The following is a 15005-nucleotide window of genomic DNA, read 5'->3' as shown; positions in this document are numbered from 1 at the left end:
CACCCCTCAATAACCAGGGTTTGGACTGCTGTGTTGTATGATGAGATACAGTTATATGAACCCCACTAGCAGATTGCTCCCATGGACACCTGTATCTATCTACCTATCAATCCTAGCCATCTCTCTACCCCTCCTTAGCTGCATTTCAGGGAGTTGGACTAGAGGACCCTTGGGGTCCTTTCCAACTCTTCAATTCTGTGAGTCTATGATCCATCTTCCTTCCTTCCTTCCTTGACCTTCAGTCTCCAACATGAGTAGCCTGGTTCCGTGGCCCCTTTTACAAATCAAGTTCATTGAGCCTCCAGGGCTCGGGGTTCTTCTTTCCCACTTCGTTTGGTCACCTGAGACTTTTCTGTGTGCTAGGGGGAGGTGGAGAGGTGAGGGGCATGCGGCTGGCATGTGGTTGGCATGGTCCTGCATCCTTTGCCTTGGTGTGGTTGACTCTGAAGTGCATTTAACCTGCAGTAGGTGCCAAGGGTCCTGGACTCAAGGCTGGGGTTCCCAGCATCTGATGGTGGCCCACCAAGCTCCACTCTTTGCTGCCGTGTCTTCAATTTGGTCCGTCTGTCTAAATAAAACCAACCAACTTGCTTTTCCTGAAAAAGGACCCCCTAACAGACAACACACACCCCGTTCGCTACAAGGCACGATACTGCAGCGTTAAATGCCTTACATGATCACTCGGTGGTGTAATGTGTGAGCATCATACCTGCGGCCTCTGCCGTTGAGTCGATCACGCCCTTGTGTTCCTTGTGGTTCTCTCGCTACCCGCCACGTGAGCTGGAAACTGTAAGTGTCTCTATCTTCTCCCCCCTCCAACCACTTTCCTGTTTTCCCCTGCCCCGCTGCACCCCACCCGCCCCACCCCGGCCTGCGCAACTCCCTGGGAGCGCCAACGTGTTGCGCCACCATTACACCACGAAGGGACATGTAAGGCCTTGTGGCGTGTGCGAAACCCGGGCAAATGTAGAGGACGGTCCTGAGGGAGCCCCTTTGCCCTCTGTTCTTTTCTGCCCTGCCGTAGCTTCCCTCCAGCCACCAGGAAGGCTGGCGCTACTCCCATGCCCACAAGGCTATCCTGGGGCCCTTCGGGGAGCTCATGACTGAGGAGGACATCCTCTACCTGGAGAGGCAGATCGAGAACCTCCAGGTGATGCACAAGGTGCAGAAGGTGGAGACCCAGCTGGAGCAGCTGGAGCAGGAGCTGCAGCAGTTGCTGCCCGTCTCAGCCGCCTTGGCGAAGGAGCACTTCACCGTCAACCCCAAGCGCATGCAAGGCCAGGCCGAGGACCTCCCGGCCTGGTGCAGCAAGATCTCCACCCTCCTGAAGAGCATGGCGCTCCTCCTGGCCACCCTGGGTGGGAAGGCCATTACCCTGGCAGACATGGTCACCCCGCAAGGGCCAGAGCAGGCAGGCAGCATTGCTGCTGTGGGGGCCGCACCACCTCTCAAAGAAGGCCCCTCCAACATCACTCGGTCGCAGTCCTTCAGCTGCACCCGGGAGGAGGTGGAGAAGGAGATCATGCAGTGGGGGGTGTCGGTGAAGAACCTCAAGGCCAATTATGAACTGCACATGCAGGCACAGGTGCCCAATGCCATGCCCAGCCGGGTGTACAAGAGGAAGCGGTCCTTGCCGGTGGGGACAGCTCAGTTCACTCTTGGCCGGGAGCCCATCTTGGAAGAAGACTACATCACCGGCATCGAGCCGTTTGGTGGGCTCGGGGAAGAGGAGATCTCCACCATGGGCCTGGAGCCGCCCATCCCTCTCTCTCATGCACCTCTGCTTTACAGCGAAGCGGGGGTCCTATTCCCGAAGCAGGCTGACGTCCCGTGCGTGGCGGGAGACCCCTTCGGGGAGGCACTGTTCAGCCCTGACCACATGACCCGTAGCCTCCCGGTCCAGACAGAGTTGAGCTGCGTCCAGGATTACATCGACATGCGGAAGGAGAGGATCGTCTACCTATTCCTGGAGCACTGGAAGAAGTGGACCTTCACGGAGTCGGTCAGGCAGGCCACGCCCAAGAGGAAGATGGCCACCTCTGATGCTGCAAACGCCAACTTGGACGGAGCTCGGCTGATGCCCCTGGGGAGGAAGCCCAGCGAGGACGACCGGCTGCTGTATTTCATGAAGCAGCGGCAAGTGGTCGGGAAGCTGATCGCCCACTGGAGGAGCATCATCAGCCAGGTGCCCACCAGGCAGATCCGCCGCCTGAGCCGCACCAACATGCTCTACTGGCCCGAGCACTTCCTGCCCCACATCAGTGGCACGCCTGTGGCCTACGACAGCCTCACCTTGGACCTCTTCATGCTGGGATACTTCCAGCTGTTGGAGATGAGCATGAGCCGCGCAGAGCGCAAGTTCCGCCACCTCCTCTGCTACGAGATGTTCGACCGGCTGGGCAGCCACAGCTGGGAGCTCATCCGCCACTTCCACAAGGTGGTGATGGAGGAGGTAGAGGCCGGCAAGAGGGACTGGCTGGACAGCTTCGAGGACCTCAAGCAGGAATTCTTTGGTGACAACCTGCAGCCCGACCAGGCGGCTTCCGCAGAGCGGTCGGCGGTGTCATCTCCCCGCCCACCTTCCGTTCTCTCCCATCAGGCGTCGTCCCAAACATTGGTCAGCAGTGTCCAAGAGCCCAGCATGACTACAGATGAACTGACCCCAGCGTCCCTCGACCCCAAGAGCAGGAAGAACTCAGTCCAGCTCGTTTCGGAGCTCGGGGAGTTTAGCAACGAAGACATTTGCCGCTATATAGACCGCAGCTTCTCCTTCTGGAAGGAGAAGGAGGCTGAGATGTTTGATATCTGAGGGTGATTCCTGGGAGGGTGGAGAGAGGGCATGCGCAGAGAGATTCGGCCCCGGTTTTTTCCATGCAAACTCAGAGGCACACAGTGCAGACTGCCAGCGCCACTGCGGCCCAACCCACCTTTGTGGAAAGTGATCTTGGGGCTGTTCTCAAAGGCGACAACTTTATTCAAGCCGGTGGTGGGAGTGAGGAGGGGGCTGAGGACATGGGGGCCCTCAGCGAAGGCCTTGCCGTGTCTTGGAGAACAGAGGCGAGGGGCCAGAGGTGCACTTCGCCTTACTTCTATTGGGAGAACGTCTCCAATTCATTGAGAACCCATTGATTTGCATTATTCAGGGCAGGCGTAAAGAATGTCTCCTTGACCCATCACGTAATTTATACAAGGGATTCGCTACCACGAGGTTGGTGGTGGCCAATCTTGGGGAAAGGACCAGACCAATTTTTACAGAGAGAGGGTGGTAGGTCTGCCAACATCTGCTGATCACAATGGCTAAACACCAAATCAGGTCTTTTGTCCAACTAACTCAGTGTTGTCGACACTGACTGGCAGCATCTCCAGTTTCAGACAGGGGTCTGTTTCCCAACCTGAAGGTGCCCTGCCACTGAGCCATGGTGCTTCTAGTCACATTCCTAGAGCTCTGTGAGTATCTGGGGAAGGTTGTCATCATCATCTCAGCTTCCCAGAAACACCTGATTGGCCATCGTGGCAAACAAAAGTATGTCCCATGTGGACCATTCGCCTGGTCTAGCTGAGCTGCCCCTACAATCCTTTGATGCACCAGATCTTTGGTCCGCCTGGTGCGTCAACATGTTGAGACCCAAGACAGGCCAGCAACAGTGGGGTCACACATATGGTCACTGTCAGTACACAGTGCCCCTGAATCTGTGCAGAATTGGCTTCAAAGGCTCCTTTTCTTTCAGATCAGTAGGAAGAGCAGTCATCATATCTACACTACATGTCCCCTTCCTGCTCTTCCCCTATGACCAAAGATATGAGGGCAGATCAGAGCTGAATAGTCTGAGGCACAGAATATCTATGCATTTATTCATGATTTGTTTCCCCCTTTGCTGCATTTATGAATGAGAATATTGTTATGAATTAAATTTATATGCCGCATATCATCCAAAGATTACAGGGCAGTTCACAACATAGAAATAAAAATGAGAACGCAAAGTACACAATAAAGCAAACACAAATCAATAACAGACACACACACCCTTGCAAAAAAGGTGGTAGAGCATGAGACTCTTAATTTCAGGGTTGTAAGTTTGAGCCCCACATCAGGCAAGATTCCTGCATTACAGGGGGTTGGACTAGATGACCCTCGTGGTCCCTTCCAACTCTACAGTTCTGTGATTCTAGAGTGTTAATCAGCCAAAGGCCTAGTTATAGGGGGGAAAAACGTTTTTTGCCTGGCACCTAAAGATACGCAATGATGGTACCGGGCAAACCTCCCTGGGGAAAGCATTCTACAAACAGGGAGCCACTGCAGAAAAGGCCCGTTCTCATGTTGCCACCCTCCAGGCCTCTCGTGGAGGGGGCACATGAACGATTATATGTGCAGCTTAATCTATTCGCAATGCGAGGGCTCAGGCGGAATGGCCAGTGGGGAGGAGGAACTACTACCCTTCAGCATCTGCCGACCAAGGCAGCTGACCTGGTGCTTTGCCCAATGACAGGGCCGGCCCTAATGTCAGCCATCAGTTGCTTTCCAGGGTCTCAGGCTGAGGCCTTCACTAGGCCATGGTTATCTTTCATTATTTTGAGTGTAAGAGGTTTGGTAGCCCGCTCCTTTGGGAAATTGTAACACTGAGTACTTGCAGTAAGCCAAGGAAGGGCAGATTTTAGGCTTTGGTGATTTATTCTGAGTTTTACTCAAGTCCTGAGAGCCATCAGGCAGAGCCAGGTGCAAATATACTCTTAGAATTAAGGAACGGGATATCCTTGAGCATGGATTTCAGTACTGGAACAAACAGTCTTCCGGTCACACAACACCCCTGATTCTCTCCATCTCCCTCCAAAAAGCGTTCTTCATCTCAGCAGCCTAATTTAGTATAAATTTGCTATTATCGAACATCTGGGAGTCGGAGTCCTTGCTGATCTCCTGCAAATCACTTAGAGACCTACCTTTAGATCTCAAATCTACTACCTGCCCTAAGCAACCTACTCTCCATCTGCACTGTACATTTGAAGCAGTAACGCTTTAAACAGCCATGGCTTCCCCCAGAGTCTCTTGGGAACTGTAGTTTGCCGAGAGTGCTGAGAGATGTTAGGAGACCCCTGTTCCCCCAGAGTTCCCAGAGTTCGATTGTTAAGCCACTCTGCGGGAGTCTCCTCATGACTCTCAGCACCCTTCGCAAGTTACAATTCCCAGGATTCTTTGGCGGAAGCCAAGACTGCTTAAAGTGGTGTGAGACCACTTTAAATGCATGGTGCAGGTGGGGCCCTAGACTGAGCCTGGCTCTTGCTCTCACTCCACGAGAAGAAGGAAAAGCAACTCTCGAGTAGCCTGTTTTATTCGACACGCTTCAAACATTGCAGGCTGTACCATTCGCAATGTTTTCATTATTCAGTTAGCAATAGTGTGATTGTTTGTTTTAAAGTAAGTAGCATTCATTGCGGGGAGGTGTGTGATGCGGATCAGGAGGGGGCCTTTAACCCTTTGCCTCCAACCACGGTCCCAATCCAAATCGGACCTTCCCGCAGCTATTTCCATTCTTTTTTAAAAATTAAAAATTAAAATACCCACAGCCATGTGCACAAATAACGTCGCATCTATTTGGCTGTCTGTGGTTTGTAGCACAGTAGCAGCAGATCGCTCTCAGCCCTTGAAATCACCTGGAAACAGGGTCCTAGAATTTCCGACCGCAACCACCACCACCCCCTATTATTGAGTGTGCGGTGGTGTCCTCATTTTCCCCGCAGGAATTTATTTATATCTCAGAGAACATCACAAATAACCAAATCATCACTCGGGGAAGTTTGGGCAATCAAAACACGAACAGATGCATCAACCTCTCATTCTGCTTGCGTGATCTTTGAGCTGTGTGATTTTGACTTGTGGCAGAAGTGGCATCTTCTGATTAGCTCAGTGTGTTGATCTGCAAAAGTTCCATTCCACCTCCCCCTTTGCTTGTCTCTGTTAGCTCCAGCTAGTGCAATAGGGGGGAAACAGGGGGGTTGAGGGTGGAGTGGAGAGATTTTAGGATTAGTGTGCCTGTTGTTCATGGGTCAGTGTTGTTTTCTCTGATACTGAAGTTAAGAAATAAAGTTCTCTCTTGCATGGAAGGAATTGAGCATATCTATTCTTGTTGGCGGAAGACTTGCTCAGGCTATGTGCTGGATCTTCGTACGTGTTTGTTTAAAATATCTAAATATCCCCTGCCTCTCTACATGAGACCAGGCCTCACAAGAAATTGAAATTAATTCATAGTAAGCATCATCAGTGTCTCCACATTTAAAAAAAAATGAGTTAAAAGTGCAGAATCCAGATATCTGCCAATAACAACAATGACAGCAACTCTCCTGGATTGGTCCAAAGATCCATTTAGTTCAGCCTTCCGCAGCCTAGTGCTCTCCAGATGTTTTTAGCACAGCTGTGCTGACTGGAACTGCAGTGCAAAGCATTTAGGGGGGCAGGTGGGTTTATTTTATTGAGATTTATTTATTGCACCGTATTTTTCGTCCCATAGGACGCACCAGCCCATAGGACGCACCTAGTTTTTTTTTGGGGGGGGGGGAAATAAAGGAAAAAATTTTTTCCTTTATTTCCCCCCCAAAACCAGGTCGGGGAATCAAAACCAGGTCGGGGAACAGCGGGATGGCGGCGCTGCGCCTCCCCGCTGTCCCCCGAGCTTGTGGGGCTGCCCAATGTCTGCCCAAAGCACGGGGCGCTCTGCTTCAGCGCTCCCCGCGCTCCGTGCAGCAGGCTGCTATCCGCAGCCTAGGGAGCCCTGCGGGAACTCCCGCGGGCTCCCCAGGCTTGCGGATAGCTTCCTGAAGCCTGGACAGCAAGAGGGGTCGGTGCGCACCGACCCCTCTCGCTCTCCAAGCTTCAGCGAAAGCCTGCATTTGCCCCATAGGACGCATACAGATTTCCCCTTCATTTTTGGAGGGGAAAAAGTTTGTCCTATAGGGCGAAAAATACGGTATACCCCAGCTTTGTCTCCAAGGAGCTCAGGATGGCTTAGATGGTTATCCCCTTCCTCTTTAAATCCTCACAACAGCCCTGTGAGGTAGGTTAGGCTGAGAGGCAGTGACTGGCCCAGGGTCACCCTTGATCATGGCCGAGTGGGGATTTGAACTCTGTTCTCTCCCAGGTCCTAGGACCTCTCTGGAGGAAGACTATTCAAGTACAGTGGTACCTTGGTTCTCAAACTTAATTCGTTCCGGAAGTCTGTTCCAAAACCAAAGCATTCCAAAACCAAGGTGCACTTTCCCATAGAAAGTAATGCAAAATGGATTCATCCATTCCAGACTTTTAAAAACAATTCCTAAAACAGCAATTTAACATGTATTTTTCCATCTAACGAGACCATTGATCCATAAAATGAAAGCAATAAACAATGTACTGCAGTCACACAATCAATCAATCAGTTGCTGAACTGGGTTCCACACAGTCACAAAAACAAACTAAAAAGAGCCGCAAAAACAAAAACGCAAAATAAATAGCAAAAACAGACAGACCTCAGCGTAAAACTCAAAACGGAAGTGTGGCACTCAAATCAGAAGTGTAACACTCAAAACGGAGCACGTTTGGTTTCCAAAAAAAGTCCGCAAACCAGAACACTTACTTCTAGGTTTGCAGTGTTTGGGTTCCAAGTTGTTTGAGTACCAAGGCACTTGAGAACCAAGGTTCCAGTGGTATTAATGGAATTCTAATAGCTTCAAAATGTGAATGGATGAGAGACCTTACCCATGCAGTACAGTGATGAAAGGAGAGCAGAAAGTATAAGGCAATTACTTGGATAGAATGCAACAGAGATGAGATCCAGATCAACTAAATATCTATTTTACCAGTGCCATGTAATGGTGATGGTGGTCTCCCCATACCCTTTCTATAGTTTCTTCATGCCTTCCACTAAGGGAAAAGCAGACATATATATTTGATCCCAGATCTCTTTAGTCCTAGTTTAGTTTGGTCCTAACTGAACCACCTTCTGCCTGTCCCCAGTTGTCTGCTGTGAAACACAACTAGTTAGTAACACAAGCCTCTGCTGAGACATAAGTGATTTCTCTCCATGTTTGCAGGTGAATCCCTGCATGTAGAAAACTAGCAATTCAAAGGCTAGAACCCTGAACGCTTAGCTTTCAGCAGGCAGAGAGTTTTGTTTTGCCTAAACCCCTCTTCTTGAATCTGCAGCACAGATACTACTGCAGAGGGAAGAGATGACTTTGCATGCAGAAAAACCCATAATTGCTAAGAAAGTGTGAATTGGCCTCACTCGAATATGCAGAAAGAAGCACTGGCTGGATTTGATCCCAAGGCCACATAGAGATGAGGGAGAAGTTTGCATTTGCCTCATTGGCCCTTCCTGAAATGATGCACCTGCTGAAATGTGCCCATTTTTCCAGATATGCACAAAGTCGCAGTGCAGTTTTCCCAGTCATGCGAACAAAAAAAAGATGCATATGCTGGGGGAGGGGGGAGCTGTGTGCACAAAAATTAATAGATTAGTGAAAGCTACATACAAAAATGCATTTTATGAGAGAAAATTGCTTTGCAAACATGTATGAAGAGAAACCTGTGCTCAGATGCTGATGAGGACATTAAAAATAAAACAAATCCCAAATTGATGCAGAAATGCAAAGAACTGAACTTAAGATTGTGGGGGGGGGGGAGAGTTAGAGAAAAACTGAAATTGACCTATTTGTCCATTCCTCCAAGGCTGTTGAGTCCACTGTCTCTTGTTGGTTTCTGCTCCTACTGATCTGCCGTTCTCCAGCCCAGAGTGGATTGCAAGGAAAGAATTCCCTCCTGGATAGGAACATAGAACACTGCCTTCTACTAAGTTGATTTGTCAAGCTCAGTATTGCCTACTCTGGCTGAAAGGGCCTCTGCAGGCAGCCTTCCCCTGACCAGTGGCCCTACAGATATTTCTAAATTCCCATCAGTCCCTGCTGCGGTCTGGGATGAGGGGAAGTAGAGAACAACTTCTGGAGCAGGCACCAAATTGGAAGAAGGTAGCTGGTTGGTGTTCTGAACCACAGGCCCAAAGGAGGGCTTGTGGTTGGGTGCAGGGATACTAAAGAAGGATGGCCAAAACACCATAGTGATCAGTTCTAGTGCTTTATTAAAGGAAGGCATAGACTTACAGCAAATCAGCTTGCCAGGTCTCCCGGCATGAAGAGACATAGGATGGACCCGGCAGCAAGGAGATGGGTTGCCTGTCCCAGGTCTGTAAAGCCTGGGAGACCTTGCTGGCAGACCCTCCAAGTGTCCCTATTTTCCAGCGACAGTCCCAGATTTACAAAGCTGTCCTGGTTTCTGATTTGATCCCAGAATGTCCCGCTTTTCCTTAGGATGCCCCTATTTTCATCGGAGAAATGTTGGAGGGTATGGGGTTATGCGACCCCCCCAAGCCAATGAGATAAGTAACTATGCTACCGTTAGGAGACATCTGAAGGCAGCCCTGTATAGGGAACTTTTTAAAAAAATGTTTAATGTTTTACAATGTTTTTATACATGTTGGAAGCCTCCCAAAGTGGCTGGGGTTTAAATAATAAAATTATTATTTTACTATTATGGAATAGTAAGGTAAAGGGACCCCTGACCATTAGGTCCAGTCGTGGCCGACTCTGGGGTTGCGGCGCTCATCTCGCTCTATCGGCCGAGGGAGCCGGCGTACAAATTCAGGGTCATGTGGCCTGCATGACTAGCCGCTTCTGACAAACCAGAGCAGTGCACGGAAACGCCGTTTACCTTCCTGCCGGAGCGGTACCTATTTATCTACTTGCACTGTGTGCTTTTGAACTGCTAGGTTGGCAGGAGCTGGGACCGAACAATGGGAGCTCACCCCACCGTGGGGATTCGAACCGCCGACCTTCTGATCGCCAAGCCCAAGGCTCTGTGGTTTAACCCACAGCGCCATCCCTTTATGGAATTATAGAATAGGATGTCCCTAATTTCATCGGAGAAATGTTGGAGGGTCTGTGATGGTTTTGGACTCCTTCTTTGGTAGCCCTGCGCCCAACCACATGCCTTCCTTTGGGCCTGCGTTTCAGAACCCATGTGAGAAAAGGATGCTGGACTAGGATGGGCCGGATCCAGCAGAGCTCTTCTTCCGTCCAGGGTTCCAGACAGGAGCCTTTCCCAGGGAAGCTGGACTCTTCAGTGTGCCAAGCATGTCCTCTGTCGCTTCCCTGGAAATGCTCTGTAAAAGTAGCCTCTCCCCCCCTCCCAGCCCCTCCAAGCAACACTGGCCTCGGCTGCCCCCTGGACTTGCAACTTTACCAGCCAATCCTGGCTCTGTACCTGAGTCCAGCCATAGCCTCGTACGACCTCCAGTTCCTACACACGTATAAGCCCCTTTATCCTCTCAGCAGTAAATCTCCCAGGAATTTAGGTCCCACCTCTCTGTGGGGGCTGAGCGCTAAACCCCCTCGTGCTCGCTGGGCTCTTCCACCTAAGCGGCTTGCCCTGGTGGGATTCCTGATCCATCTCCATCTTCTGCTCTTTTGCTGTGGTCCTGTTACCACGATCCCTGACCCCACTGTGAAAACTGTTCTCCGATCTCATCTTAACTGGTCTCTTACTCTTTCTTCACACCCACCCATGCCAAAAAAAACCCCAAACACCCTGTACTACTGTAGAGGACCTGCTGTTCTCAGAGAATCATGTTGTTTTAAGGCAGCTAAGAAATGACAACTTGTAGTGTCGGGAGGGGAAAAGCTTGGGTGTGATTCCTGCTTTCTAGAAAGGTACATCACTCCCTCCCACTTACACACACATTTCCCAATTCATCCTAGACCTCTTGACAATCCACACTCACCTTCCCCTAGCTATTGAGGGCAGAACAGCACTACACCAGCACAGAATATTGCCCAAAAAGGCTGAGAAACTAGGTGGGATTTTTAAGGGGGGAAGGGCATTTGGAATGAGTCTCAGTCCGTAAAGGACTTGGGGCCCAGGCCCAGAACTAAGAGTAGGGGTGGGGATTTGTGTGTAAAAGCCTAATTCACTCTTTCTGAAACACAGCCATCCTTCGAAATTCTCACTTCTCCGAATTTTGCAATGCATTTCTCCAGCCAAGTAATGTGTGCAAAATTGCACATGCTAGGGTAGGGTGTTTAACAACGCATAGCTAGATAGAGAAAAGAACTTTTTTAAAAAAATCTATAAATGCATGGTGTTGGGATGAATTACTTCTCCAAAATGTGTATATTAGGCCAAATTGTACACACAAAAAATTGTATATTAGGAGGAATTCGCACTTAAATGCTTGTGAGTTTTCATGAGGGTTAAATGGGGGGGAATCACAAACTGACTGAACTTCAGATTAGAAAAAATGAGAAACTAAGAGAAACCAAGATTTCCCTATCCTGACCCGTGATACAAATTTGCATAACATTTGCCTATGCTGATTTATATGTGCAGATGCAAATTTTGTCCAAGTTTTAGAGGGGTGCCTGCCTTGTAGACAAAGGATTTTATTTTATTTTTAAAAAGCTTTCTAAAAGAAGAAGGACCAAGGGTTCCCTTGGGTACCATCTAGAGGGAATATTTCTTTCATTGACTAGCCCAGGCTTCCTCAAACTCAGCCCTCCAGCTGTTTTTGGCCTACAACTCCCATGATCAGGGATGATGGAAATTATAGTCTCAAAACATCTGGAGGGCCGAGGTTGAGGAAGCCTGGACTAGCCTGTGCTAGCCATACCCACAGAATGGAACCAAATATGGCACTTTTTAAGAGAGCATAGAATTCCATAGTCACCTGCACCTGCCCCAGTCAAATGGAGTGAAAAGCCTCCAAATATTTTTTAAAACAAAAACAACAGAGGGTTTACAAGACTGGGAGGTGGAGGTGTGGATAAGCAGTCGATGTTTCAGGCAGTGTGCTGACCATAGAGCAGCTCACACCCTTAACAGCAAATTCAGCCTGATTCCTTCCATTTGTTGGAGCAAAAACTGATGTTTTTCTACAGGGACGTCTAATGCTTTCTGGTGGTTCTCTCACTGTGGGAAAGCATGCAAAGGCAGGGTTACCTGGCTGGCTGGTTCCCCATTGTGAAATCTTCCTGGAAAGGCTGCCATGCCTACAGCAGCCCCCCACCCAAAAGGGAAGTTGCTCTGACCAACTTATCCTGGAGAAATTATTTCAGTGTGCAAACCCCTTTGCAAATAAGGTCTGTGCACAAAGTTCCAGCAGCAAGGAGGTTTTGCGGTGTGGAGAGATGGGCAAAACCCCCTGTTTAGATCCTTCTTGAACTTTTCCCCACCTACCTTCTTTCTGAGATTCCTTTCCAGTTCCAGTGGCCCTGAGTTTAGCCACAAACGTGCCAGAATGCAGGAAGTGTTGGCAATGGGGCAGAGAAGTCCAAGGCACAGCTAACACATTCCAGATCTCTGGCAGAACTTGGCAGAGTTCTGTCCTAAGGCGTCTCCACTTAATTGCACCAAAGTAAAGCGACGTCCAGTGGCATCTCCAAAGCAGCAGCAAGGCATAGAATTCCCTTTCCCAGCCTGAGCTGGTTTTCTGAGTGCGAGGGTGTGTGTATGTGTTATGCTTTCACCTTTCTTCTTTGCTACCTAGTAGAGAGGTTAACAGCCAGATTTGTTCTGCAGCCTCAAGAGAGCTTCCTAACCAACAGAAAAGGTGATCAAAACAAATGGATCTTCAGTGCTTTTTCTACCCCGCCCCACAAGCCCATTCCATGGTTTCTGTAGCAGATTACCGAGGGGAGAGGGTCTGCATGCTGTAGTTAAGTAAGTCTATCTCCCTTTTGGGTGCCAGATATCAGCACCCAGAGCAGATATCCGTTGGAGAATGGGTGGCAAAGGGGTTCACCTGTTTTGCCCATTGCCATTAAGGCGGTTCTTATGTCCTGCTGCCCCCACCAATCCCTGCTTTCCCCTGTAAGTGTTCCAGGACAAATTCAGCTTCCATGTCCCCTTCCTCCCTTCTGGGGCCACAAAACTCTTCCAGCCAGCCCTGGAGCTCTGGAACCTGCCTTCTCTGCTCTCTCTCTCTCTCTCTCTCCGGCCTCCGTTTCCCTTTCTTCCAGCCCTTCTCGCAGGCTTGAGCAGAAGGAAAACCCTCAGCCACTTCTTTTGCCTTGCAGGAGCGAGAGGAAGAGGCTCGACTGGCCACCATGCCCGCCTGGCGGAGGGATATCCTGCGCAAGAAGATGGAGGAGGAAAGGTGAGCACAGGCTCCGGGGGGAGGAAACGCAGCTCAAGGGATGCTGTCGGCAAGGGCATCCTTTATTGATTGCAAATGTGTGCCGCCTTTTCCTCCAAGGAGCTCAAGGTGGTGCACAAGGTTCTCCCCTTCCCCATATAATCCCCACAACAACCCTGTGAGGTAGGCTAGCCTGAGAGGCAGGGATTGCAAGTGAGCTTCGTGGCCGAGTGGGGATTCGAACCCTGGTCTCTCCCAGCTCCTAGTAGTCCACCACTCTAACCACAGCACTGAGCAAACAGCCCAGGAGTACCAATAGAGGCTGCAACCTGGCTGGACTTGCAAAATGGGAATCAAAGATCGTATCCTATATGGGCTGTTGTTAAGGTAAAGGTAAAGGGACCCCTGATCATTAGGTCCAGTCGTGACCGAATCTGGGGTTGCAGTGCTCATTTCGCTTTATTGGCCGAGGGAGCCGGCGTACAGCTTCCGGGTCATGTGGCCAGCATGACTAAGCCGCTTCTGGCGAACCAGAGCAGCCCACAGAAACGCCGTTTACCTTCCCGCCGGAGCAGTACCTATTTATCTACTTGCACTTTGACGCGCTTTCGAACTGCAAGGTTGGCAGGAGCAGGGACCGAGCAATGGGAGCTCACCCCGTCACGAGGATTTGAACCGCCGACCTTCTGATCAGCAAGTCCTAGGCTCTGTGGTTTAACCCACAGCACCACCCACGTCCCGGGCTGTTGTTAAATTGGTGCTAAATTATGTTGTGCTGTGTTTTCAACATGGGGCTGTTTAGCCACATTTTGGAGACGGTAGGTGAGGAAAAACAGGAGGGGAAGGTAGCAAGCCAGGCAAGGCCAATCCTTCCTGCAGCTTCTCACTGGCCCTATTTGTTTTTATTTATTATCCATACTGTGGGTGGAAAAAGAGGAAAGTTGGAGACCTAGGACAATAGATGGCAGCAGGCAGCTTCTCAGCCATTGGAAGGGGGTGGATTCTGTACATGCCTCGGGCATATTAACGACAACACTACTGTGGTTTCTCTTAAAAGTGGAACAAACCAAAAATAAAGATATTCATCCATGCTTGATTTTGAGTAGATGCTTATAGTATTACTCTTATAAATTTGGGATCTAACGGGTGCGCTTTCTTCTTCTTCTTCCTTTTCTTCTGCAGAGAGCAAAAGCGGTGAGTCATTACTTTTGTGACTGGTTCGGAAGGGTGGCGGCTTAAGGATTGGCAAAAAAGTCGGCTGAGATTTGTTTTGTTTTTATTTTTAAAAATTATCAAAACACTTCAACATACAATATAAAAAAAATGAACTAATTGAACTAATCTAAATAAGCAGCAACAACAACAAGAAAAAGAAAGAAAAGAGAAAGGGGGCAATAAAATAAAATAAAATAATAAAATAATAAAATACCCTCTCCCAAAGGTAGACTTTAACCCTTGTCTCACACAGATGGGGGGGACAGACCCTCCCAGCTCTCACCTAGGACCTTCCCTTTCTCCCCCCAGCCTCCCACCCTTCCCTGCCTCTCACACAGGGCCTTTCACCTACCAACCATCCCTGTGCATACCCTCATTAGCCCGGAGAAGAGGACATCAGAAAATAAAACAAAAGCAAAAACATGGGAGATAAAAGAGAAAAAAATGGGGCGGGGGATGACAAGAAGAAAAAGATCACAAAATATAAAAAAGAGAGAGGTGACAAAGAAATAAGGAGGACTTGTGGTTCTCCGTCTTTCAATTATGCATATTAAAGTTATTCAAAGTATCCAGCTGTATTCCAAGATAATATCCAGCTGTTCCTCGTTCTGCTAGGCAATGTTTCCCCAAACTTCAACCCCA

The 15005-nt window shown here is 49.4% G+C and overlaps 1 protein-coding gene across 2 annotated transcripts in view; it reads left to right on the top strand.

Annotated features, from left to right (window-relative positions):
- Positions 1 to 15005, top strand: part of ESPN (espin) — a 110688-nt gene that overhangs the window by 94217 nt on the left and 1466 nt on the right. Inside the window, exons 12-13 of one of the 2 annotated variants that reach the window (XM_083628620.1) lie at positions 13090 to 13169; positions 14331 to 14342. In XM_083628620.1, the coding sequence (XP_083484746.1) occupies positions 13090 to 13169; positions 14331 to 14342 (92 nt within the window). Of the gene's footprint in view, positions 1 to 13089; positions 13180 to 14330; positions 14343 to 15005 lie in introns of both variants that reach the window. The other variant, XM_083628621.1, reaches the window with a different exon arrangement.

This window comes from Podarcis filfolensis (genome assembly GCF_964270895.1).
Source record: "Podarcis filfolensis genome assembly, chromosome: 8".
Classification (NCBI taxonomy): Eukaryota; Metazoa; Chordata; class Lepidosauria; order Squamata; family Lacertidae; genus Podarcis; species Podarcis filfolensis.
This window is presented reverse-complemented; position numbering and strand designations above follow the sequence as displayed.